Genomic DNA, 24,105 nt, shown 5'->3' with positions numbered 1-24,105 from the left:
TGTTCTGCCCCATGTCTTTCTGTAATGCCATCCTCCATACTATATATTCCTTTTTCTCTCATATGAATACTCATGCTAGCTCTGTAATGTATTGATTATTTTAGGTTTGTAGTTATTTTAATTCTTTGTATGAAAACTCACTTTTATTACAGGAGCATCTTGGAGATTTTCTAGCATTTTGGCCTGTCACACAACACTTCCTTTGAGGCGATGGTGCTGTATTCTGGTCTTGTAGTATTTAAAACTGGAGCTCATGGATTTTAACTGGGGTTATCAGAATTCAGACATATTATGAGAACTTAACTGAAAGAAAGAAGATGAAGTTCCTACAGTAGATGTTGAACGCAGAGAGGGGGGTATCCAGAGTCATCAGGATTTTGATCAAAACATTATCAGAATTGAGGCATAGGGGATGAGTGGGCTGGTGAGTCCAGCTGGCTGATTCATGAGGTTTCTAAATGGCTGTAATATTCTATTTGTCAACACGTAAGGACTCCAAGCTATAGTGTTCCTTTATGGGACAGACCTAACAGGGTATGGCACCTCCTGCTGCTATTCTTGGCATCTGATCAGATCAACGCCAAAGACACCTGATTTAAGCACTATGGCATCTCTGGCCTCTGGCAGACAACTACCAACAGGACCAAGGGCCTCTTGCCATCTAGCCATGGAAGACTCAAAGGTGCTGCTGTGGGTGCCTACAAAACCCGCGTCACACAATCCTATCTCTTGCTCTCAACACTGATAGAAAAGCAGGAAACTCCTGTGGAGTTTATAACATAGCCATGTGTTTAGCCTCACCAATCTCCCCAAAGTCCAGAAACGGGAAACACTGATATTCCCAATACACAGATGTGTACAGTGTGAGCCCGAAGCATGGGTGATACACTCTAGAAATGAACTTGTCCTGCTCCACGGGGAGACAAGAAAGCACATGAAGTGTGCACGCATGTTTCAAATGCAGAGATTCTTTGTAACCCTGGGAGAGGACGGCTAAGTTGAGTCACCTCCCCCCACCCCCCACCTATGTTGCTCAATGAAATAAAATCCAGAGAAAATCATATTGCTAGTGTCAGAAGGCTGTCCCAAGGCAGAAAGCATGTCCATTTGTTCTAACTCAGCCTAGTTCTGACAGGACACCAGCTGTTTGTGTCTGAGATGAAAAGGGAAGGACCTGCAATGACAAATAGTTCCTATTTAGGTCAGCTCAGGTGGCAGTTACTTGTACACAGTGGGGAAGGGGTAATAGTTTTATCGAGTTTCACATCTCAGGGCAGGAGTCTGACAAGGTTGTGGCTAGGCCTGTATCTCTGTGACCGTGTCCATTCATGAATAAATGGATGAACTCAGAAGCTAAGATGGTAAGTACACGTACATGGACATGCATGATCAAAGAGACTCTGACAGTTCTAGCAAGTGGAGCTGAGGAATCGATGTAAAAAACATATATCAAGAAATTCTAAATGGCCAAAATGTTAGATTTTCAGGAAATAAGCAAGAATGTTGTAAAATGTGTTTTGCATGGTGTCAGATTCTGGCCAGGTTGTACATGAAAAATCTTCCTGCTTCCTTCTCACAGAGAGAATGCGGGTGCTGATCAGGTCAAGGAGAATCTCCTTCAGCTGAGCTGTCACTTCACGTGGAACTTGCTGTTTGAAGACGCTGACATACCTGATTTGGAAATGAGAATCTCAGAGCAGGTCAAGTTCCTAGACGTCATGAGCACAGTGGGGATGCACAACCTCCTGGCCTATGTAAGACACCTGAAAGGCCAGCATGAGGGAGCCCTGCAGAGCCTGAGAGAAGCAGAAGCATTGGCCAAAAGAGAGCAGTTGGGCAAGAGAATCCTGGTGACCTGGGGCAACTGTGCCTGGGTGCATTACCACATGGGCAGCTTGGCAGAAGCCCAGAGCTACCTGGACAAGGTGGAGAATACTTGCAAGGAATTTGCAAGTCCCTTCCGCTACAGGATGGAGTGTGCCGAGATGCACTGTGAGGAAGGCTGGGCCTTGCTGAAGTGTGGAGGACAGAATTATAGACGAGCCCTGGCCTGCTTTGCAAAAGCTGTGGAAGCTGAGCCTGAAAACCCCGAATACAGCACCGGCTATGCTGTCGCCAGCTATCGTGAAGACAATGATGACAATAATGTGTCTCTGGAACCCCTGAGGAAGGCTGTCAGGTTAAATCCAGCAGATCCATATATTAAAGTTTATCTTGCCCTGAAACTTCAGGACATAGGAGAAACATATGAAGCAGAAAGACACATTGAAGAAGCCCTCAGCAGCACATCCTGTCAAACCTATGTCTTTTGTTATGCAGCCAAGTATTACCGAATGAAAGGCTGCATAGACAAAGCTCTCCAACTCCTACACCAGGCCTTTCAGACATCACCTAACTCTTGCTACCTGCATTTCCAAATAGGGCTCTGTTACAAGCAACAAATGATCCAACTGAAAACATCCAGAAACACACTGTCCAAAAGGCAGGGCAGCATGCAAAAATTGGCCCAACTGGCCATCTGTGAATTTCAGAAGACTGTGGAATTGTGTCCCACGTTTGATTTTGCTTATGTTTGCATGGCTGAAGTGCAGGCAGAAATTCACCAATATGAAGAAGCTGAGGCAAATTTCCAGATAGTGCTGAACTTGCAGAACCTTATTGGTCACATAAATCATGACATTCATTTTCGCTATGGCCGTTATCAGCTATTTCATCAAAAATCAGATGACATGGCGATCACCCACTACTTAAAAGGTCTAAAAATAGAAGAAATGTCTTATGCCTTGAGGAAACTACTCAATGCTTTGGAGAAAGTGTCTGATAGACGGGTTCAGCAGAATTTTCTACCTGTGGAGAGCACCAGCCTCCTTGGGTTAGTCCACAAACTGAAAGGGAACATGCCCGAGGCCCTGCTGTACTATGAGAAGGCTCTGAGGCTCACTGGGGAGATGAACCCTGAGTTCTGACTGCAGCTCACCTCTGTGAAAATAATGTACTCATCACTGAGATTCCATTCTTCCTCACTGACTGCTTTCCCCAGAACTGCATACTTGCTGTAATCCAAGTACCTAAATGTGTTGGCTCCTGCCCCCTTTTCTCACCCTCATTGTCATGTCTAGAAGGAAGTTCTGTCCCCACTACACCTGCTCACTTTATGGCCAGGACTGATTCCTGCTGTGCTGGACCCTTAGCACCCTGTCACAAACCTTATTCCTTATGTCTGTGCTTGAGAAAGAAAGTCTTCATCATCTGCCTACCAGTATCCTGGACAAGAAGTCTTCTCCAATTAGGATTCATTTTAGTTCTTCAGAATCTCTTTTTATAGTACAACCTCAGAGCAAAAGAAATGAGCAAAGGAGCCAGTTTAAAAGCAGGAACACTCTCACAGTCCGGGACACCCATTCACAGCGAATGAAAGACTTAAGTGTGGGGACAGTAATGCAAGGAAATCTTACTGGGACCTTATAGACTGAAGATGAAATAAAAAGTTTGCCTGATTTTTTTCTGTCCTATTGATAGTGTGTTATGTGTGATGCTTCTCCCTGCATTAAAATAAATCCAATAATATTTACTGGAATCACAAGCTCTTTCAGTGTAATTTGTTGATAGTATTCCAAAGGTTCATCTTTCATGGTACTTGGGAAGGCATGGTATAGCAGAATCAACTCCCAGGAGTCTAGTGGACAAGCAGGGGAGAAAGCTGTGCACATGAAAGGAACCCGTGGGATGTGAAAACACGGAAAAGGTTATTTCATTCTACACAACACCGGATAGTAAGGGTGACTGATGCTACCCTGGTACGTGAGCGCTGCTATTTCTCAGTAGGAAGATGATGCTTGGAATGGGCTTAGACTTCATTTGGCTGACTTTTGGGAAATTACACCTGATACTTTCCACAGATTTATCCATGTTAAGCCAATAACGTGTTTATTAAATTCAAGCAATGGAAAACTGTAGTGTCAGCTCCCAGGATTCATAAAGATGCTCCCTGGTAGCCCACATCAATGGAGAGGAAGAGAAACTGATGGGAGAAGAAAAGGGAACGGGACAAAGAAAGATTGGGCAGCAACAGGAAGACATGCAGTTTGATTGACAAGCTAGGATCTGGTTATTTGACAGACTCTTCTCTTCCAGGAAGCCATTTCCACCTTTGCCTGAGGGGAGACATATTTACAAGATATTTCAGGGCATGATATGTCTGTAAGATACTGGATGCTTCAGCTATCTGGCATGTCCTATTATCACTAAGCCCTGTATCTTACCCTTAACTTCACGAGAGTTATATGTCAAAACTAGAGAACTGAAATGCTTAAGTTTCTTGCATTGAGCTTTTAGATCCCGGACTCACTGGGCCAGGATGCACCTTGTGCTCTATGTCTGCAGATTCACACTGCCAATGCTCAGGAGCTCTTCTCTGCCCTCTGCTCCTCCTTTAACTCTCTTCCTTCTGTTTAACTGTCCTGTCAGCTCCTTTGGGTTTTCTTTGTTCTTCTTTTCCCCCATAGTGTAGTCTCTCTATTATTGTCTTGACTTTTCTCATTAACACAACTGCAAGGATGAAACTTCAACAAGTTGTGGCCTGTTCTGCACAGCTATGCAAGGGACAATCATGGGTAATTTCATGTGATGGCGAGCAGGCATACACACACACACACACACATACACACACACACAAAACACTGAATAAATGTAAAAAATATTTAAATTAATAATGATAAGAAAAACAACTGTGCTTTGTGGTTAGAGCATCAGGCTGGAGCTAATAACGTCACTATTGTTTACTAAATATAGATTATGTGTACTTAGTGACCAGTTCTATTCTCAGTGTTTCTTAATGAACTGAAGTTCAAAAGAGAAGTGAGAATGATCCCAATGAGAAAGAGCCATAGATGAGTAGGAGGCCAGGAGGGGCTGCTGGTACTGATTGCTGGTGTTGTTGTCAGTGTCGGGCCAAGAATGATGCTGAAGAATCAAGCTAGGTGTCAAAAGGCCTAACCAAGTCAAGGGCAAGAGCTGCAAGTCAGGTCTAGGTCTAGATGGGTGATCAGGCGAAAGGGCCTTCAGTAGAGCAGACTGCACCAAGGGAGGGGACTAATGTTGGTCACACGGTTCTCAGCCTTTGACACAAACATCAGGTATCAGATGATAGGTTATTGTGGGCTGTGACATCCCAGTGTCAGCTAACTGTCAGTCTATGGGTGATATCCAAGGGTGGAAGCCACACTTCTTCTTGGATCTGATTTGCCAGGTAAGTCCTTGCCCCTGGTCTCCTTGAAATGCCCCTAATTCACCTCATTTTTAATCTGTATAATAATCTTTTTTTCCCATATACCATCTTCTTTGATTATCTGGGATTTTAACATCAAGCACACAGATCTTTACAGTCATTCCATGTCCACTTCCCCTTGCAAACTTACAAAAGCAGTAAAACAAACAAACAAACAAAAAAACCCACAAAGTCCACTTTGTGTTATCTACATAGTATTTGGGGCATGGTCAAATTCATAGCGGCCGGCCCCTAAAATACAACTGAGTCCTTGCTCTCCTACACATTCTCCAGAAGCTCAGGACCTGTGAATTGTGGAGCGCTAGTCTTCAGCTCTTTCACAAGTTTTTTTTTTTATATTTATTTAATCATTCCTACATTTTGGTCTTTTGAGACAGAATTCTATGTGTGGCTCTACATGTTCTGCTACTCACTCTGTAGACCAGGTTGGTCTTGAACTCAGATATCCACCAGTCTCTGTCTCTGGAGTTCTGGTTTTAAAGATTGGGGGGAAAAAGTTGATGTAGGGTATCTGACATTACAATGATTGACACTTCTATCACAGTTTGTGACACTTTTTATTTTATTTTATTTTTTATTAGTTGTTGCAAAAAAATTTGCCCATTTCCCTCCCCCTCCTCGCACACATCGCCCCCCTCTCCCCACTCCCCTCCTTATCTCCCCCTCCCCCCCCACTCCATTCCCCCTACCTCTCGAGAATGATGAGCAGTCCAGGTTCCCTGCCCTGCAGGAAGTCCAAGGTCCTCCCAGTTCTCCAGTTCTATCCAGGACCAGGAAGGTGAGCATCCGAACGGGTTAGGCTCCCACAAAGCCAGTTCATGTATTAGGATCAAAACCTAGTGCCATTGTCCTTGGCTTCTCATCAGCCTTCATTGTCCGCCACCTTCAGGGAGTCCGGTTTCATCCCGTGCTTATTCAGTCCCAGTCCCGCTGGCCTTGATGAGCTCCTAATAGAACAGCTCCACTGTCTCAGTGGGTGGGTGCACCCCTCGTGGACCTGACTTCCTTGCTCATGTTCTCCCTCCTTCTGCTCCTCATTTGGGTCTTAAGAGCTTAGTCCGGTGCTCCAATTTGGATCTCTGTCTCTATCTCGATCCATTGCCAGATGAAGGTTCTAAGGTGATATGTAAGANCGAGAATGAAGAGCAGTCCAGATTCCCTGCCCTGCAGGAAATTCATGGTCCTCCCACTTCTATCCAGGTCCAGGAAGGTGAGCATCCAAACAGGCTAAGCTCCCACAAAGCCAGTTCATGTATTAGGATCGAAACTTAGTGCCATTGTCCTTAGCTTCTCATCAGCCTTCATTGTCTGCCACATTCAGAAAATCCGGGTTCATCCCATGCTTATTCAGCCCCAGTCCTGCTGGCCTTGGTGAGCTCCCAATAGATCAGTTCCACTGTTTTTGACACTTTTTAAGAGTTCTCTTTGGTGGCTCCCCATCCAGGGCTGTTATGTGTTTTAGAGGACGACAGGTTGAAAGGTCCAATGTCTGTCACAAAAGCCTTCCATGTCTTCCCCTCTTAACTCTACCTGTGATGCCATTGATATCACTTTCACCACAAAAGTTGTCTCTGTGCTCTGTCCGTTCAGTGGGGACATGGGTCTGATGCCCCATTCAAATTCTGGGGACACTATAGATCACAAACACAGGCCTATGCTTCAGTAAGAACACTACCCGAGATCCAGCTCTCATAGGCTGACCTGTCAAAGGACATCAAGATGCCCAGCCACAACAATCTGGTACCCTGCAGCAGCACAGCCTACAGATATTGATGGCTTCATGCATTGGCAGAGACCAAGGACATCCCCATGGCCTTTGATAGATGCTGAGGGCACAGATTGAGTTAGAGCACAAACTGCATTAGCACCATGGACCCAGACAAGGCCCTTGCAGGCCACCCTGACCACAAATGTCACTATAGCCTCAGGAGACAGCACAGACTGCATGGCCTTTGGTTATAACTCAGCCCTTGGACGACAACACAGATCACTGGTGCAGCAGGGCTTGGGACTTGGACATAGGCCCTAACTGGGGTATGACACAGACTTCTCCACAATGATCTTGTAGGGAAGCTTCCCTTCCTCTCTCAGGTGTAAACCATTTGTCAGTCTGGGCTGGATGAGCACTGAGTGCAGTTGGTGCTCTTTCTGGCTCTATCCAGTGGCTAAAGTGTGTGTGATGTCTCCCTCAGAATGGACTCTAGAATTGCTTATGCAATGGAGTCTGCTTCAGCAATGGGCAGTCTGAAAAACCTACAACATGGAGTAGCTTAGAGTAAGAAGAGCACCATCTGAGCTCCACATGCTGCCTGCTAAGCAGAGGTTGGATGGACTCCCGTGTTACCCCAGGGTATTGAAGGTCAATCTCAAGGAACCGCATGCCAGGCAGTGATGGTGCTGGTTCCGAGGTGTTCTGTGTGGACTCTCTGGGTTTCTCTCAATTGTGCCAAACCTGGCTGAACAGACAGTTGTCACAGGATGAGCCTAGCAGTGTTTGGCTTAGCCAAGGCGCAAAGAGAGCTGACATTGCAAGGAAGAAGCCAATTTGAGCTCAGAGCCATATAATTTTTGGTACTTTCAACCCTGCCTTTTCTAAACATATTATTGGTATCAGTTAATGCCATATGTAAAACATGAGTGAGTGTTTGTGTGTGTATGTCTGTGATTACCAATGTGTCATGACATATGTGTGGACATCACAATACCACCCTCTGGATTTAATTCTCTCCTCAACCATGGATTATGGCGACTGATCCCAGAAGGATGCAGGACTGATAGCAAGCATTTTAACTCTGTGACATATACCTAGCCAGCTCACCGACTCACACCTCCTGGTTCTTCATAATTAAACTTGATTGGGAAAATATCCAAAGAGTCCTTTCTCCTATTGGCATCAGCTGATTGAAATTCAAGGCTGACCTCCCTGTTGAGGAAAAACTTTCAGGAGAGGATACAATTATGTCAAAGGGAGAGAAAGGTAAATACTTAAGTCCTCTTAAGTCATTGTTTTTAATGTTTGTGACTTTTTACAAAGATTAACTATAGGTATACAAATAAGGGCAAAAGATCCAGAAGCTAGATGAGTACTTATTGAATCCCTGGCTTTTTGAAAATGCCAACTGAGAATGTGAAGGATATTTGGGTTTTAAAGATCAGGTCAGCACCAATGGATAAATAGATCCTACACACAGCCAATGTTGAGTCATTTCACTATAATACTGAGACTTGGGTAGGAGAAGCAATTTCTAATGGTATGAAGAGACATCAACATACCAAATGTTTTAATTGTGATATAATAGACCATATGAGATGGGATTGTAGACAGAGAATTCCTAGAAATAATGTTTCTTCTGGGAATGACAAAATAGAAGATTTTAAGCTTCTGAAGTATGTAGAATATACAGCAATGGCAGATACTGGACCAATGAATGTAGATTAATAAGAGACAAACAAGACAAGTAGTTACCACCGGGAAATTTGGGGAAGCCTATCACAGGCCCCCAAGTCAAATTTGGTTCAGTCATTTATATATAAAGGACATGCCTCTCCAGGAAAATTAGAAAATCCAGGGGCTCCTGTAAAAAAAAAAAAATACTGCTCTGGATGAAAGAATACTCATGGAGGATGAATCAAAAATTCTAGTAGAAAATAGGAAATGTAGGCCTGGAAAAATGGCTCAGAGTTTAAGAGCATTGGCTGTTCTTCCAGAGGTCCTGAGTTCAATTTCCAGCAACCACATGGTGGCTCACAACCATCTGTAAAGAGATCTAGTGCCCTCTTCTGGCCTGCAAACATATGTGCAGGCAGAACATTGTATAAATAATAAATAAGTAAATCTTTTTAAAAAAAGAAAATAGGAAATGTATGCTTTGACAGATTTCTATAAATGTCCAAAGACCAAAGCTGAGAGTATGAATAATAACATTATCGTTGAAAATTTATTGGACATGATTGTGGATGTGACTATTATTACTCCAGAATCTTGACATTGAATTGGCCTCTTCAGGAGGCAGATGTTTACTTCCTAGGAATTGGAACCTGGCCTCAAGGAAAACAAAGCATGAGATGGGTTGAATGCACAGGAGCAGAAGGACAGAGAGGAAGGCTGAAGCCATATGTAGCTAATATAGCAGTGAATCTATAGGGTTGTAATCTTTTGCAGCAATGGAATACCAAGATTAACGTTCCTGCAGTCTCAGAAATGAAACATAAACCAACTCATATTTCTGGGAAGGGTATTATAAGGTACTATAAAAAATCATCAACCATTCAGACTTTACAAAAACACAGAACGACTAGCAAACTTTCAGAGATACCAACTACCCTACCTTTAAAATGGTTAACTAAGAAACCTCTTTGGGTTAGCCAATGGCCTTTAATAATTGAGAAACTGCAAACTTTAGAACAGCTAGTACAGGAGCAACTAAATGCTCAGTATTTTGAAGAATCAACCAGCCCTTGGAATTCTCCTGTATTTGTTGTTAAAAAGAAATCTGAAAAATGGAGAATGGTAACAGATCTAAGAGCTGTTAATAAGGTGATCCAACTAATGGATCCTCTACAATCTGGAATTTCTTTGCCTTCCCTATTGCTTAAAAGAAAGCCTCTTTTTTTGTTGTTTTGTTTGTTTGTTTTGTTTTGTTTTTTCGAGACAGGGTTTCTCTGTGGTTTTTTTGGAGCCTGTCCTGGAACTAGCTCTTGTAGACCAGGCTGGTCTCGAACTCACAGAGATCCACCTGCCTCTGCCTCCCGAGTGCTGGGATTAAAGGCGTGCGCCACCACTGCCCGGCAAAGGAAAGCCTCTTATAGTTAAAAGATTGTTTCTTCACTATAACTTTGCAAGAAAAAAAAAAAAGAGAGAAAAATTTGTCTGCACAGTGCCTATTTATAATAATTCTCAGCCAGCTAAAAGATAGCAAAGGAAGATTCTTCGACAAGGAATGTTAAATATTCCCACCTTGTGCCAATATTTTGTAAGTCAGCCCTTGGAAATTATATGTAAGCAATATTCTGAATCTATAGTTTACCATTACATGGATGACATTTCGCTATCTGATTCAAATGGAGATACTTTACAAAGGATGTTTGAAGCAATAAAGAAAGTTTTGCCTCATTGGGGATTACAAATTGCTCCTGGAAAAAAAAAAACACAAAGAGGACATTCTATAAATTTTCTAGGTTATACAATAGGTTTACTGAAAAATTAGAACATGAAAAGTGAAAATTAGGAGAGATTAGTTAACTTCCAACATTTCCCATCTACAGCCCACTATTGGGATACGATCTGGTGACATGATTAATTTAAAAAAAATTTAAATATTCCCAGGGAATTATCAGCTGAAGTTCAGACAGAATTGACTTTGATTGAAGAGAAATTACAAGAGGCACATGTGGATCATGTGGATCTGAGTCTTAACTGCATTCTGGTAATATTACCCACCAACTATTTTCCGACAGGAATTTTAATGTATAGGGAAGATATTATCTTAGAATGAATCTTTTTGTTGCATAAACTGAGTAAAAAATTAAAATCCTATGTGAAAAAATGTCTCTGAATTAATTTTAAAAGGAATTTTGAGACTTCATCAATTAGCAGAAATAAAACCATTAGAAATTACATGACTTTGTTATTTATTCAGGTTCAAGATATAATCAAGAATAGGCTTCATCTTAAATACATAACACACACCTTATTCCATAAGGGTCTGCCAGGTCCTCTAGCACAAGTTAATGCAGAAATTGATCGATTATTGATTGAAAATGTGCTGAAGACCTCAGAATTTCATAAAAAATATTATGTCACTATCAAAGGTGTAAAAACAGGACTTTTCTATTACATGGCAACATTATAAGGAAATTATAAGAGAATGTCCTACTTGTCCTTTATACAACCAAAGACAATTGCCTGCAGTAAGTAACCCAAAGAGTTCTCAAAGGAATGGAATCTGGCAAATGGAAGTTCCATTTTGTAGAATTTGTAAAATCTGTAAAAATATGTACATCACATCATTGATATCTATTTACGTTTCCAATGGGCAACTGCTTTGAGTTCAGAGAAAGCTGATTCAGTAATCACTCATTTATTAGAAGTCATGGCTATCATGGGTATACCTACACAAATAAAAACAGACATGCCCCAGCATATGTTTCTAAGAAAAGGAAAAAGTTTTTTACATATTATTTTACAAATACAAAACATATTACAGGTATGCCACACAATCCTACAGGTCGGCAGTTATAGAAAGCTCAAATTGAACTATAAAGGCTAAGTTAAAGAAACAGAAAGGGATGAAAATTACCCCCAGAAATGATTGCATAATGCTTTATTAACCATGAATTTTCTGAATGCTAATGAGAAAGAAATAACAGCTGCAGAGAGACACTGGATAATTAAAATTTTTTCTGAATTAAATATGCCAGTATATTTCAAAGATGTGTTGATTTTAGAACAGAAACCAGGAGATATGCTATGTTGGCGAAGGGGTTTTGCTCTTGTTTCCACAGCTCTGAACACCGTCAAAATTAATCAAGATTTTGTTTGAAAAAAGAGAAACCTCATGACAAAGAGAAATGACAGTTCATCCACAGAGATGAAATCCACAGGTTGTAAGGAAACCTTATAAGGCTTTGAGCAGGGTTCTGTCCTTGTCTTTGCAGGAAAATACCCATCTTTGAAAAGTCAAGAGACCTTGGATATCTAGATGCTTAAAGAAGAAAAGATATCTACCCAGAAAGAATCACAAGCGAAGAGAATCTGACTTATGATACCAATATCCTCCACAGGGTAAGATCTCACTACCTAAATGTGTGTGTGTATATATAATAGTAGTTGTGGACTATTAAAAGTCAAAGCAGGCTTTGAGGTTAGACAGTGGCTCTCCTTCTCTAAATTTGAGCATGCTGTTAAAAAAAAATCCTGGGTTTCTGTCTCATAATCAGGAGCCACTTGGTATGGGAGAGAAGGAAGATAAAATCTAGGGACTATCAAAAAAATCTACTTTCAAAAATTTTACTTCTCCCCATACCAATTTTTTCTCTATGGTAACTTTCATTGAATATATGTCTACAGAAATTCAAACTTCCTGTTTTACTATGAAAAATGTTTAAGTTTTACACAATGAACAATAAATTTTCCTGCAGTAATCTTTGACATCTCCAGGAAGAAAATGGGGCCGCACAACAATTCCACCTGGTTGGCATGATGCCATTATGCTGATAGCACCACTTTAAGATCAGTTTTGGGTTATAAACTATTCAAGATGATTCCAACTTGGCTAGCTGAGATGGTGCACCTTCTTACAATGTTCTGGCCAGAACTTCAACAAAGAACTTCAGAAAAAACCTTACCAAATACTCAGAGACTATCTACAATTGTACCAGACAATTATCTTGAAAATTAACCAACATTTTAGTTTTTACAGTATCCTATAGATGTAACATCGCCCCTATGACAGGTGGAAGTAATTCTAGAAAGTGACGTCTCCTCTCCCAAAAAACTTTGTCCTCAGGTTAAGAACATCTTCTAGGGGTTCATTATAAGTGGGGGTAGAAATGAAGTAAGCACAGGGATCTCTTTTGGGAAAAAAAAAAGAGTGGATGGGATGGTGTGTCTACTTGTGAGCTATTATTTATAGACAATTTACATTGGTAGAGACTCTTGTATAGTGATACAAATCCAAATTATATTTGTTATATTGAATATGCTCCTATTTCTGTTAACAATAATTGTTCCCCCAATCAAAGTTATTTTGTCATATTTAAAGCATGCATGTTTCTACCTCTGCTTAAGATATCTTGTATATTGTTACAATTTAAGAAATACTTATAAATGAATGATAAAGAGATTCAAGAGCTGAGCATGGAGCCATAAACCTTAAATCCCAGAACTAGGGAGGCTGATTCCAGAGAACTGTGCATTTGAGACACAAAGAATTCCAGGCCAACCTGTGCTACAAAGAAAAACCTACCTGAAAACGACAGCAACAATTCAGTCTGCAAAGGAAGAGGATGAAAAGTTAGGAGATTCTTCTGATGGCTGAGTAAAATGAAGCCCTCGGTGAAAGATGCTGACAAGTTTGAGTGACCCATCACCACCCTGGATGGACCTTGCCCTTTAGCAAGACTAGTCCCAGTGTCCTCACACAATGATGGGAGGGGATGCACTCTGCTGTCTCTGGGTCCCCAAAAAACGTGGCCAAAGAATCAGCTGCTAACTGTGCCCAGTCCTCAACTGTATCTTGGGGACTGGAAGGAGAGTGTCAGTTCCTAGAGCCACTGATCATATCTGGATTGGTACAGTGATCAGACAGATATTCCATGTTTTGGACTGTGTGTTATATGTTCATAATTTTCCATCAAAAAAAACCCTTTAAAATGTCTTTAAAATTTCACACACGTGTATATAATGTATTTTGGTCATACCCATCCCAACCACCTCCCTCTCTGTACTCCTAGTCCTCCCCAACATGTTTCCCTTCCAACTTCTTGTTTTCTCTTTTTCATAAATAACTGCCATTTGCTCCTCAGAAAGGGGTGTAGAACTCAGAAGTCACCCCCAGTCCTCGCAGAAGAAACTTTGAGAATTACTATTACTGTCTTAGTTTGCTATTCCACCACCCACACAATTATCTGTATTCTGAGTTGAAACTTTGAGATTTATTAAAGAATTTTAGTTTGTCATACATATTTTCCATAGGATCATCATCAGGAACACATGTAAATGCATGGTAGAACAAAAGAAAAGGGAGCTAAGAATATTCCAGTGTTAAACAAAAGTGTTATGTGAGCCTGGAATGCTGTTTCTCTGGGCCATTAGTGAAAAGACCCGTTGACTGGAAAATTACATGGCTAGGATGGACAGAGGAGTCAGGAAGAGAAAGCAGTTCTTTAAAAGTGTTCCTTAAAGCAATTAAGCCAGAGTAGCCTGCTCAGCAACACTTGACAGAAAGGCTTCTCCATGTCCAAATCTTGTAGCAAACACTCCACAGCAAACTTCTCTCACAGTGCAGAGTTGAGCGCCTGTACTCTGGTACACTTCCTGTTGTCCTCGGGCTCAGATGCTGTCAAGAAAAGGTTGTCTGTGGCCCAAAGAATGTCCCCACCCCACCCCCTACCCCCGGGTTCTGACTCATTCCCTGGAGAGGCCAAGATCCAGTGCATTTTGCTTCTGCAAGTTTTCATCTGCTGCCTCTGCTTGCTCCTTCAGCTCTTCCTTCTCAATGGATTTTTCATTTCTCTGAGACTGCAGGAAATCTTTCAGAGCAGCGAGGTCTTCAGACTTCCGGTGATCCTCCTGGAGGTCGCAATAGCGCTGGTAGAGCTGCCTTTCCTCAGCAGGAGGACTCTCCTTCTTGAAGACCAACTGATAGTATTGTTCTACTTCCCGGAAATCGATGAGATCTGAGTAGGAGTTCAGAGGACTTCGCCTCCTCTGAAGAGCCTGATGCATGTACTCCATCATCAGTCTTCTCAGTTCCTCCATTATCTCCTTGCTCTCACTGGTTTCAGCATCCCCTCTGTTCTGCAATTGCTCCAGTTTCATCTTGTAATGGGCCATTACCGAGCAGTAGAGGGGACTGTTGTGTGCGGTGGATCTTAGTGCTGTTACAAGGAGTTTGATAGCTCTGTCTAGGTTACCCTTTCTCCTGAAAAACTGGACTGCCTTTTGCAGGACATCTGTTTGATTAGGAACTTTTCTCAGGGCATCTTCAATCAATTGCTCCCCTTTAGCTTCCTCTCCCATCGTCTGCAGTTTCAGGGCCAAGAGAGCTTTGACATACTGGTTCTTAGAATTCAGCTCTATGGCCTGCTTCAGAGCATCAACAGAGAACTGCTTCTCCGGGTTTTCTTCTAGATGGTACCTGGCAATTGCAAGTCCAGAGGAGCACTCTGGATCACTAGGCTTCTCTTCCAGAGCCTTTTCGAAACACATTTTAGCTCTTTCATTCCTTCCACACTTTAGGCGTGTCCATCCTTCCTCACACTCAAGTTCCGGACATTCCATGCTGTAAGGATTTGCAAACTTCTTGCACACATGTTTCACCTTGTCAACATAAGCCTGGGCTTCTGAGAGCAGACCCATGTGATAGTAGACCCAAGCATAGTTTCCCCAGGTCACCAGACATCTCATTTCTGCTTGATCATCCTGGTTTGGCTTCAGTAAGTCTTCAGCCTGCCCTAAGCACTCCAGGGCTGCCTCGTTTTCACCATCTAGATGTTTTATATATGCCAGCAAGTTGTACATCGTCGCTTTGTGCTCAGAGTTTAAAAATTCAATCTGGTTATACACTCTATCTTCCATATGAGTTGAGATACTTCCTTCCCTGAATAAGTTCCAGGTGAAATGGCACTTCAGCTGTGGAAGGATTTTTTCCAGAGAGTTCCTGGTGGCCTCACTGTGGAGAAAACAGACATGGGTACTATGATGAGCACTTACACATCTTATGTATCCCTTGATGGTTAGTTTTACTTGTTCGCTTGACTGAGCCCCCAGGAGACTGAAAAACTAACTAGCTTCTTGTGGCTGTTGGACTGAGCGTACAGGGTGAACCATGGGCTCTAGGCTGTATTTGCATTCTGGTTATACTTTGCAGTAGCTAGTTTCTCAAACATCTATTAAACGTTCAAGATTTGTTTACGTTCGCACCCTTTTCACTCTTCCCACCTGCCTGCCACTCCTTTCTGTTGTCCCCGTGCAGAGTTTCACAGATCTGATGCACGAGGCGTTTTTCACAACCTGTGGTCTGTATTAAATAGTCTCATCTCTTGGCCTTCTCCCCTTAGCCCTATCTCAGATCTGCTCAATCAATAGTTTAGAAATCTTGGAAATCTGCCTTTTCATTTTACAAAAGTCAATTATTATTATTAGGGCACAGAGTACAATTTGAGAGGTTGTAGCACTCTGTCTCTACTCCTAGTTTACAGGGTAGAGGGAACCTAGCAGGTCACTCGGAGGTCGGTCCTGATAACGTGCTGCTCTATTTTGATGAAATGCGTTTCTCAGCTGAGTGTGTTCGTGCGCATCTTCAATCCCAGCACTTGGGAGGAAGAAGTAGGCTGATCTCTGTGAGTCTGAGGCCAGCCAGGGTGACAAAATTAGACCCTGTCTCAAAATTTTTTTTCAAGATAAAGTAAAACAAAAAAGTAAATTCAGCTCTAAGTGACCTAATCACATACCAGAGTTTTTAGATTATAGAATTAATAATGAACACACTTGATGAAGATTCAGGATGCTGATAAGGAGATAACGACAAAACAGCAATCCCCAAATCCTGGTTTAGTCTTTTTAACTATAAGAAAATATGGTGGAACAAGAACCCCAGGAGATGCCTCCTCAGTCTCAGATTTCATATGCCAGATTGTTCTTGAAGGGGCTTGACCCATGCTTCTTCAAGGCTTTCCCTGGTGCGGGAGAATTGTCTGTATTCTGTCAACCATGTTATAAATAAACGCTGATTGGCCAAGCAGGAAATATAGGTGAGAAAACCAGACAGGAAGTAGAAATGATGTAATGAGAACAAGAGAATTAACTATAAGAAAATATGGTGGAACAAGAACCCCAGGAGATGCCTCCTCTGTCTCAGATTTCATGGGTCAGATTGTTCTTGAAGGGACTTGACCCATGCTTCTTCAAGGCCTCCCTGCCTGCAGCTCTCACCTGCTTGTTCTTCCTCGAACTAACTGTAAAGGAGAAAGATGCTGTAATGGTTAATTTTCCTTGTCAATCTGATGAGATTTATAATTGCCACAGAAACACACCTTTGGGCATCTCTAGGAAGGTTTTTCCTGAAAGATTGAACTAGGCAGTGAAAACTCGTCCTATGTGTGGGAGGCACCTCCCTAAACACAGGAAGAGCAGGCTGGGTTCCAGCATTCACATGTCTCTGCTTCCTGATTGAACAGAGTATGACCAGTTTATGCTGTTGCCACCATGACTTCTCTGCCGAGCCTGCACCCTGACACTGTGAGCAAAAGTAAACCTTTCTCCCTTGAGTTGCTTTCATCAGATATTTTGTCACAGTGGACCAAGCCAAGTAACTAATACAGAGGCACAGACACAATGCACACATTGTGAGACAGGTTATGAGAAAGTTGGACAAATGCACATTTAATCTCTACACACTGAAAGACCACAGCTAGGAAAGCTGTACATAGAACAAGAGCTTTTCGTGAGACTTTGCCTCATGCAAAGTCTACCCCAAAGAGGTACCAGGTGCCTTTCCACGTCTTTATTTACCCTGTTTTGTGATTTTAAACCTGGCTGGGAAGAGCAGCTCAAGTTGCCTCTGTCCTCACAGAATTCAATGATGTAGACTTCTGATCAGTGTAGTCTAAAGTTCTCAGACCTGCATAGATTGGTGACTGTAGACATTCCCAAGCACAAACCACAGTAAGACCCCTTGTGCAGGCTAGCCACTAAGGTTCTGGGCAGATCTTGGCTTTCTGGCCAATCATACTCACCACTAACCCCAGTCTTCTCCCAGGCCAATTATATAGGAAGGAGTAACCCAGAGTAGTTGTAATTGTAATTACAACTCTGACTTTGTTAAATATTTATAATCCTTGGGGCTGAGGGCAGAGATAAATGTCTTTTTTTCTTTCCCTCAAAGTAGCATCTGCTTTCCCTGGGCCATAATTGCCACAATCCTCCCTGATAGGTATTTGGTGGGAAAGGTATCATTTCTTTTATTCTTTCTAAGGCTCCACCAATGACAGAATCTCAGCGGGTGTAGTTACATTTAAGAAAATCACATTTGCTATGATTTCTCTTTTCTTACAGTCTAATGCACTTACTTTAGGGGGGATAATTTGCTGAGTCTCAACAAATGTGTATGCCTTTGTACCTACCTAGACCCCTTATAGGTTACTCAGACATCCCATAGGATGCCCGTGTGGACTTCATACTCTATCACTATTACCTCTAGGCACACCATTGTTCTGCTTCCTGTAACTAGAAATTCAGCACAGTTTATATTTTTGAGGGGGAATTGTTTTCTCCTGTCCTTCAGCATTTCACAGTCATAAAAATAACTAAATATTGAGGCTTGGTTTCATGTAAAAATTATTTTTTAAAGAACCCGCAATACTAAAATACCTTGCTCATCTCTAAGAATCATTTATTCTACCTCAATCCTGAAGTGATCAAACATTTCAGCACCTTGAGTTGAATTTGCAGTACTAATTCCAACTCTCCATACTATTTTCTGGAAAAGGAATTTTCCTTCGACCACATACACACATACACACACACACACACACACAAACACACACACACACTGAGCTTTCAGTGACTTAATCCCTTTCAATAACATCATGAGGAAAGTCCAGTAAGAACAATTGCATTAGTACTAGCACTGAGTCATATTTTGTCACTGGGTGAATCTAACCATACTTTAAAGCCCCTCTCCTAGCTCAGGAATTAGTGCCATCCAGTGAGCAGCTTTAGAAATGGCAGGGTCTTGCACATGCCCTCCAAAAGCCATACTAATTCAGGTGTGTTGAATCTATCAGCAATCAGACAACTTCAGAAACCCCATGCAGAGAGCAGCCCCGTGCATCATCTACTGTGGAGAACCAGAGATTGCACTGACCTCATGATGACGATCTGCTTCTCTGCTGTTGGGGAAAAGCTGGGTGTGGGCTGAATGGTTCCGAAATCTCAGTCTGCCTCAGCAGGACACTGAGAGGACTATATAAAGGGCTGGTGGAGGGAGGAACTCACCAATGGACGCTCTCCTGTTTCTAGGGGTTTGTGTTTGTGTTAAGAGAAGACGAAACTGGAAAGTGAAACTGACTTAAAATCAGCCAGAAGAGGAAAAAGAAACTTAATCCTGAGACCTTTGGGAGCCAGCCAGTTTCCCAGCCTGAAGCAGCACAAAGTAAAGCTAGGCTGACACATGGTGTTTATGAAAGCAGAGTCCCGCGAGATACTTATTGTTGTAGTTTAAAAAGCGGCTGAGAGAGTAAGACACCATGCAACAGGGCTCACGTGAAGAGGGTTTTTTTTTGTTTTTTTTTTGTTTTTTTTTTTGTTTTTTTTTTTTTAATAGGAGAAAAGGGAATAGGAGAAAGGAGGGAGGGGGATGACTGACAGGAACAGTAGAAGAGAGAGGCATAGAGAGAGAGACAGAGGGACGACAGAGACAGGCAGAGAAGCAGAGAAAAAAGAGAGGAAGAGAGAGACAGACACGGAGAGACAGAAAGAGATGAAGTGGGCAAGGCTCACCTTTTAAAGGGGAACACAGTGAATGTGCTCAGGAAGTGCTCTTAGTGGCTACAGCTGAGGAGGTTTCCTGTGAGGACCCCAAGGGCAGGTCAGTACAGATACGGGAATAGTAACAGATTTCAAATTCTGACAGTGCTGCTATGTTCCAGGAAGCAGACATGAACTTAGACGGCTGTGGGATTCTGGTTGGTTGTTTTGCTTAGCAACTTGCTACTGCTAATGGCATAAGAGGTTAAGTGCACCTCTCTTAAACCTACTGTGTTTGCCTTTAGTCTGTACTTCAGAAGACTTCAATTAGCACAGGCACTAAAAGTATAGTCTCTTTAAAGATCTCATGTGATTCTGTTATTCAGAACTCAGTGCCTGATTTTGACCTACTGGGACTTGAAACCTTAAACACCAGACCAAAAAGGATGTGCCTGTCAAGTTGGGAGCATAGATCCCAGGCCTGGTCTGGACTTTAAATCCCAGTAGGCCAGCTCCTGACCCCTCCTTGGGGATGGGGTCAGGACCCTTCCCCAGTGTATTTAAATGAGTTCCCAAAAGAGGAACAGGTGGTCCCTTTTCCTTCCTCCCGGTGGGTGTTTTTGCACAGCTTCCCGGTTTCCCCATCGGGGCCACCTGAGAGCGCAGAACTCCCATTAAACCTCGATATCTCTTAATCCGGCTTGTTTTGATTTGGCTTGATTGGGAATTTTGTGTCAGCAGGGAGCTCGCGTTAGGAAATATTTCTAACAGTGCCCATATCCTTTTCTTTCTTTGCTCTGATTAATAGGATACTATGTTTAGAATATTTACAAGTTGTAAGCATATCAACTTTAGAGATGTTGCTTAGGTCTGAGCAACGGAAGGGGTTAAGTCAGGCAAAGTGCACATGGACTCAGTGGTTTCCTCTTCTCAGAATAGAAGAGGCTCTGATTAACTTATTGATCAGTTGGTTGGTTGGTTGATTGATTGACTGATTTTTCTCTCTCTCCCTCCTGCAAGCACAGAGGCCAAAAGAGGATATTATATCTCCTGGATCCAGTGTTATAGGTGTCTGAGCTACTTAGCTTGGATGCTGAGCATCAAACTCAGATCCTCTGTAAGAGCACTAAGTCCTCTTGGCTACTGAGACATCTCCCCAGCCTTCCAGAGAACCTTCCATAACAAGTATTTTCTACCATTGTAGAATGGATTCTTCATAGTCTTGGTTCTTGTTTTATTCTAGTACCTGGCTCAAGAAGTACACTGGATTTTGCCATGTATTAGTAACAATTGTATGTGGTAACTAGACAACATTGTTTGACATTAACCATTTTTCCCATTAGTGGAAAAAACATTGACATTTTTTGTAGTAAAATAAGAGCCTTCTCTTTAAGAAGTGTGTAAAAGTAAAAGGTTGTCTTCAAACTCATCAAAACATTTAAAATCAAAGGTATCTGAGAACTCTGTCTTTCTGAGAATGGTGCCTCAGTTTAGGCATCTTCTCTGCCCTCGGGCAGCTGTTCTTTCTTGTTCCTTCACATTCTACACTCACATCTGTTTATTTAAGAGAAGATGAGTCACAGGACACACCGTCATATATTAGGCATTTTCATGACCTCTTCAGTCTTGATACAGAAGGGTCATCTCTTCAACGTTAATCTGCAAATGCAATTTCAAGCACCTGGCATTGATTTCAGAATAATTTTGGTCAATTGAAGAAGACAACAAATTACCTATCTTATGCAGATAAATAATGTACCAGGGTGTAATAAAGACTTACCTTGCTTAATCAAGCACCCGAGGAACATGAGTCTTTGCTACTGTTCTCTGAGCTAAATACTAATGAAGTAAAACAACCTTTTCATTTATGGCCCTTGCCACTCTATGCACAGAGTCACAGCACAAAGTCATGAGCCAAAGATAACCTTTAGATAATCTTCATGATTGTAGGCACAAAGCCACGGCTTCCCAGTGTGGAGGAACTCATTCTAGCCAAAGGAAGTTATATTTGGCATGTTGAAGAGTGAGCTTTCTGTACTCTCACGTTCACTGTGACAGTATTTAAAACAGTCAGGATATGGAAATGTAATACTTTGAATGGAATTCCCCTCCCCCCCCAATAATCTCATAGGGAGTAACACTATTAGGAGGTATGGCTTTGTTGAAGTGGGTATGGCATTGGAGGCAGTGTGTCACTGTGGGGGCAGGCTTTGAGGTTTCCTATGCTTAGGATTCTGCCGGGGGTCTCAGTCAATTTCCTGTTGTCTGCAAGATGTAGCATTCCTGGCTCCAGCACCACATCTGCCTACACACTGCCATACTCCCTGTCGTGATGATAATGACTGAACCTCTGAAACTGTAAGTGATCCACCCCCAATTAAATGTTTTACTTTATAGTAGTTGCCATGATCTCAGTGTCTTTTCACAGCAATAAAAGTCCTAACTGAAAGACTGAAAGCAATTTAATGTCCATCAATATATGAATAAAGAAAATACAGTGTTTATGTAATATTATATATATAAAAGCACATACACACATGTACATACACCATGGTATGCACAAGCACACACATTTACACACAACGAATGCACAAGCACATAAACATGTACACACTAGTGAAATGCACAAGTGTACACACACACACACACGCACACACACACACACGCACACACACACACTAGAATACTAGCCAGTCTTTAAAAGGAGAAGATTCTGATATTTCCAGCAACATGAATATGTCTGAAGGCTCTAATAGGAAGCAAAACAGCCTGGACACAGAGAAAATATCATAGGATTTCATGTATTTGGAGAACCTGAAAATGAACTCGGGAATCAAAGACCTGAAGGGTTATACCCAGGTTGCAATGGAGTGAGGGACTGAGGGGTTATGTGTCTAAGGATACATAACTTGAGTGTTTACTCTTTTTTATTTAAATGAATTGCATTTTTAATTAAAGTTTTGCTTTTATTAATTTTTAATTACATGTGTGTTTTCCTACAAGTGCATGGATATATATATATATATATATATCCAGAGGCCAGAAAGGGCATCAGATTCCCTGGAGGTGGAATTCCAAGCAGTTGTGAGTCACCTATATGGATGCTGAAAACAATACGGGTCCTCTGAAAGGGCACCAAACACTTATTTCCAAATCATTCCTGCAGCCCATTAAATTTAATGTAAAGACAGAGGCTACTGCAAGGGAATCAGAGAAGCTTTCTAGGAGATCCTGATTAGATTATGATCTGTACAAATAGTTGAGCGCAACAATGCAGCAGCCTACAAGTATCTCAGGAACTTCTGGATTCAGGATGCGATAGAATTTCTATTTAAAAAATTCATCCAGTTCAGAAATGATGCAAACTGTGGCATGCTCTAGTGTTTTCAACAGATGAGGCCAGAATGCCGCCGGCCTTGGGTTGGTGTTCCATTTGTGGGCTCCATACTCTGCTTTGCAAAACTGGCCCAACAGTTCCTGAAGAGGAAAGGCAGAAGTGGCACTTAGTTTTACAAACCTTTAATAAATCCCATCCTGATTTCCAATCTTAAGTCCTGGCACTAGGTATCTAAAGGGAGGGGCGGTGGACAAATGAGAATGCCTGATGCCTGCTGTACTTCGGTAACATCTAAGAGTCTCAGTCAGGGTTCCTCTGAAGCCCCACCCCATACAAAAGTGCAATTACCAGCAAAGAGGCAGCCACACTGTAAATCAGAGAAAATTTTCTTACTTGCTAAGTCTAAGATTCTTCTCTGAGATAGGTGATGGGGTAATGTTGTGAGAAAGGGGGGCCAAGGTTATGTAGTCTTTAGTTGGAACCCCCATTTCCCAGTTAGTGTCGAGCTGATGGTACCCATGCTAACTAAAACAAGGCTCAATGGGACTGTAACACTCCTGTGGTTTCTGCTCTCACTGGATGAAGATAGTGTGAGTCTACTGGTATGGACTGATGTGGTTTGTACATGGAATGTTCCAGAAAGGCTCCCACTTCGACGGGTCTGGAGGCTCCCAAGAGTTCCAACCTCTGAGTTTTCTAACATGATGGCCTCACCGGAAAGTGGTGGAAACTTGTGGATGAAGTAGATCACTGGACGGACGTACTTGGGGATGCGACCTTGTCTCAGGCCATCCTTCGCCTCACTCCTGCCTTCCTGGACTCCATGACATGAGTGTTCCCTTCAGCATGTCTCTCTGCTGCCACAATCCCAGAAAATACACAGCCAACAAATCACAGCTGACACCTGAGCCCATCAGTCAAAATCCACCCGCCCTCCTTCATGATTTCTCTCAGGTGTTTGTCACAGCAAGGGAGAAGTGTCAGGGAGCTGGGATGGGATGGGGGGAATGAAAGCAGTCATGACTCAGTCCACTGGCTCTGACCCTGACAGAGAAAAGGGACAAGAAGAAGAAGCTGAGAGGGGGCTTTTCACCACGGGAAGTCATTACTTGAAAGCAAGCTAGAGATGACAGACATTTTCTTGCTCCTTCACTCACACAAACACACCCAAGACACTCAGAGTGCCAACCCAAGCAGGGACCGGAGACATACATAAGCAGGCTTGTGGTCAAACAATGTTCTTATGTAGGGTTGGAGCAAGATGAAGAGCAGGTCAAGTGCCAGCATTTT

The 24,105-nt window shown here is 42.2% G+C and overlaps 2 protein-coding genes across 2 annotated transcripts in view; one reads left to right on the top strand and one right to left on the bottom strand.

The window, feature by feature from the left end:
- Positions 1-3,553, top strand: part of LOC126511154 (interferon-induced protein with tetratricopeptide repeats 1-like) — a 97,521-nt gene extending 93,968 nt beyond the window's left edge. The window contains exon 5 of the mRNA XM_050158120.1: positions 1,926-3,553. Coding sequence (XP_050014077.1) covers positions 1,926-2,966 — 1,041 coding nt within the window. The 3' untranslated portion in view covers positions 2,967-3,553. The remainder of the gene's footprint in view (positions 1-1,925) is intronic.
- A 10,374-nt stretch (positions 3,554-13,927) lies between these two features.
- Positions 13,928-19,216, bottom strand: Ifit3 (interferon induced protein with tetratricopeptide repeats 3). Its single transcript, XM_050158235.1, has 2 exons — positions 18,877-19,216; positions 13,928-15,681 (listed from the first exon to the last, which is right to left on the bottom strand). The coding sequence occupies exons 1-2, from the start codon at positions 18,879-18,881 to the stop codon at positions 14,415-14,417; spliced, it is 1,272 nt and encodes a 423-aa protein (XP_050014192.1). The 5' UTR covers positions 18,882-19,216; the 3' UTR covers positions 13,928-14,414.
- Positions 19,217-24,105: the final 4,889 nt, after the last annotated feature.

The sequence above is a fragment of the Alexandromys fortis genome, unplaced genomic scaffold, assembly GCF_014885135.2.
Source record: "Alexandromys fortis isolate MF-2015 unplaced genomic scaffold, M_Fortis_MF-2015_v1.1 scaffold_10, whole genome shotgun sequence".
NCBI classification, from domain to species: domain Eukaryota; kingdom Metazoa; phylum Chordata; class Mammalia; order Rodentia; family Cricetidae; genus Alexandromys; species Alexandromys fortis.
This window is presented reverse-complemented; position numbering and strand designations above follow the sequence as displayed.